Source organism: Condylura cristata, unplaced genomic scaffold (assembly GCF_000260355.1).
Source record: "Condylura cristata isolate star-nosed mole 26May11 unplaced genomic scaffold, ConCri1.0 scaffold00018, whole genome shotgun sequence".
NCBI classification, from domain to species: Eukaryota; Metazoa; Chordata; class Mammalia; order Eulipotyphla; family Talpidae; genus Condylura; species Condylura cristata.
Window position 1 is genome coordinate 1,505,304 of NW_004567119.1, and position 2,352 is coordinate 1,507,655.

The following is a 2,352-nucleotide window of genomic DNA, read 5'->3' on the forward strand; positions in this document are numbered from 1 at the left end:
CGGAGACAGCAGGAGGCGCCCGCCGGGATCCACAGACGCGCGTGCAGGGTGCAAACACAGACGCGGCTCTGCTCGGCTTCCAAATCTTGTGAAAGTGAGCCGTGCAGGTGCAGCTTTTCTCTCTGACACACCGCTGCACGCATGGGGCTACGGGGCGCCCACACCTGCCCTGAACGTGTGCAGGACCTGGCGTCCGTGAGCTCACAGGCCCTGCAGGAACACAGGCTGCAATCGCGAGCGCGCAGCTCCAGGCAGACAGAAGAGCCAGTGGAACCGCTGCTCAGCCTTCACAGCAACAGACTCGTAAGAAGAAGCAACCGCGGCGGCCAGTTGCTCTCCCGACCGCTGAATCGGTCGGCAACGTAAACCCAAACCCTGGCTGTGGGCGCGCACTGGCCCCCCGGGGCCAGCAGGGTGAAGAGCCCCAAGTTCCCCGCGGGCACTGGGCGACGCCGACGGCACTGATGCAAACGCTCTGTAAATGCGGGGTCCCCGTAGGCACTGATTACTTCAGATCCGCGCGCCTCCTTAAAAAGTCACTGAGCACAGAAGCAGCGAGCTTGACAGCGCGTTTATCTCCAAGTTGCTGCAGCCGGGGCAAGAGGGTGAAGGGACGGGAGTCGCAGCCACCCGTGCGGTCACCGGGAGGGTCTTCACTGTGCTGTGCTGGATAAAGTGGATGGAATCATGATGCACAAGAGGACAGACGGCCATGGCAGTTGACTGTAGCTTATTTTGAAATGAATAAGGCAGGGAAGCAAGGCATGATATGATTCTATTTTTTTTTTTTTGTTAAATTATCTATGTGCATATATCCAGAAAAAAAAATCTTAAAAGGGTATGCAACACATTCCACAGACTTATCTGCATAATGGGATAATGTGTCACTGAAATATTTTCATTGTCCATAATTTTTCAACTGTCTGAGATTTTTAATTTATAAATGTGTGATGAATACATATAATTTATACAAATATAAATGGAAACATTTTCTCTTTCTTTCATAACTAATGCGTAGTCAAAATATTTTAGCATTTCTGTTGTATGGGGGATACAGAAAATACAAGCTTGAATATATGGTTACAATAATTGGCTAAAGTAGAACAGAAAATAAAACAGCAAAACTATTTCGCAGATACCTTTGGTATGAATCAGAATTTTTAAAGTAATGATTTAAATGTAAGTTAAAAAAAAAAAAAGCTCTTGCCTTGATTTCAAAAAAGAATTTCAAACTGGGAAATTCAGAGTAAAAGTCAATATAAGAAAGCCTTAAAAAAGTTTAGGATGGAATAACAAAAAGGCAGGCGGGAAGGCAGATCCGGGAGTAGGGCTGAAATAAAAAGTATGGCAGAGCAGAGGCAAAGACAGAACCCGCAGTTATCAGAAAATCGTGACTTTCTGACCAGGGCTAAACGCCGCGGCCGGCTAGACGGCTCTCGCAGGCTTACAAAAGCAGAGGCGAGTTCATAAAAATAAAGGAAGTTCACTTTTCTGCAACCTGAGACAACATCACCGTATAGAACAGCATCAGACAGACATATACAAACAGCTGGTAACAGAACATCTCTCTGCTTCCACACAGCTTTTACCCAACCGGGGGGAACCAAGAAAAACACAGGTTACACTGTGGCACAGCGCTAGCAGGTACACGTAGGAGCGGATGCAGACCAGGCCACGTTTTGTCACCAGGACTAACACGGGCCTCTATGCCAAGGGCCGTGGTTAAGGTTTCACTAGGCAAGTCACAGTTTAGATGACCCCAAAGCCCCCCGGTCTGTGGGTAAGAACGGAAACCTCATCATCAGTCTCAGAAAATGCATCAGGACCAATCAGAAAAGTAATCATGTCAAGCTCTAACTTTAGAAGAAACTCAGGGACCTACGTGTACTTTGAACACACATGGCATTGCATATTGAACCGAATTAGTCCAGGCAACGTTAAAATTAAGAAACCAACCTAGGTGAAAAATTAGAAAATGTGTTTGTAAAAATAGCGTCACAGCCCTCAGAAGACTCGGAGGCATCCCTTTTTGCAGACAGAAAGGCTCGGGGTCTTGGTCAAACAGGAAAGAAAATGGGCTGCGAGGTCAAATATTACCTGACTCAATTCCAAAATGTAATAAAAAATATCTGATGATATTTCTTGCTACGGATCCATTAAAATCAGGAAAACCCACACTGCTGTAATCAGAGGCGCCCCGTAGGCAGAGCCGGGCTCCCCGACGCATCCATACTTCCAGGGGAGACAAAGTTGGCGTCGGGGCCCACCGGACCCAGACTCTGCTCAACCCACGGCCGCGGCAGACGGGTTTGGGCCGGCTGCGGGCCCGGGCACGCGGTGGCCGGGCCAGGG

General features: G+C 48.4%; 1 protein-coding gene across 1 annotated transcript in view; it reads right to left on the minus strand.

Annotated features, from left to right (window-relative positions):
* Positions 1 to 201: 201 nt before the first annotated feature.
* The window catches only part of LOC101633035 (polyadenylate-binding protein 4-like), a 33,818-nt gene continuing 31,667 nt past the window's right edge, over positions 202 to 2,352 (minus strand). The window contains exon 3 of the mRNA XM_004685183.1: positions 202 to 475. Within this exon, the coding sequence (XP_004685240.1) occupies positions 202 to 475 (274 nt within the window). The remainder of the gene's footprint in view (positions 476 to 2,352) is intronic.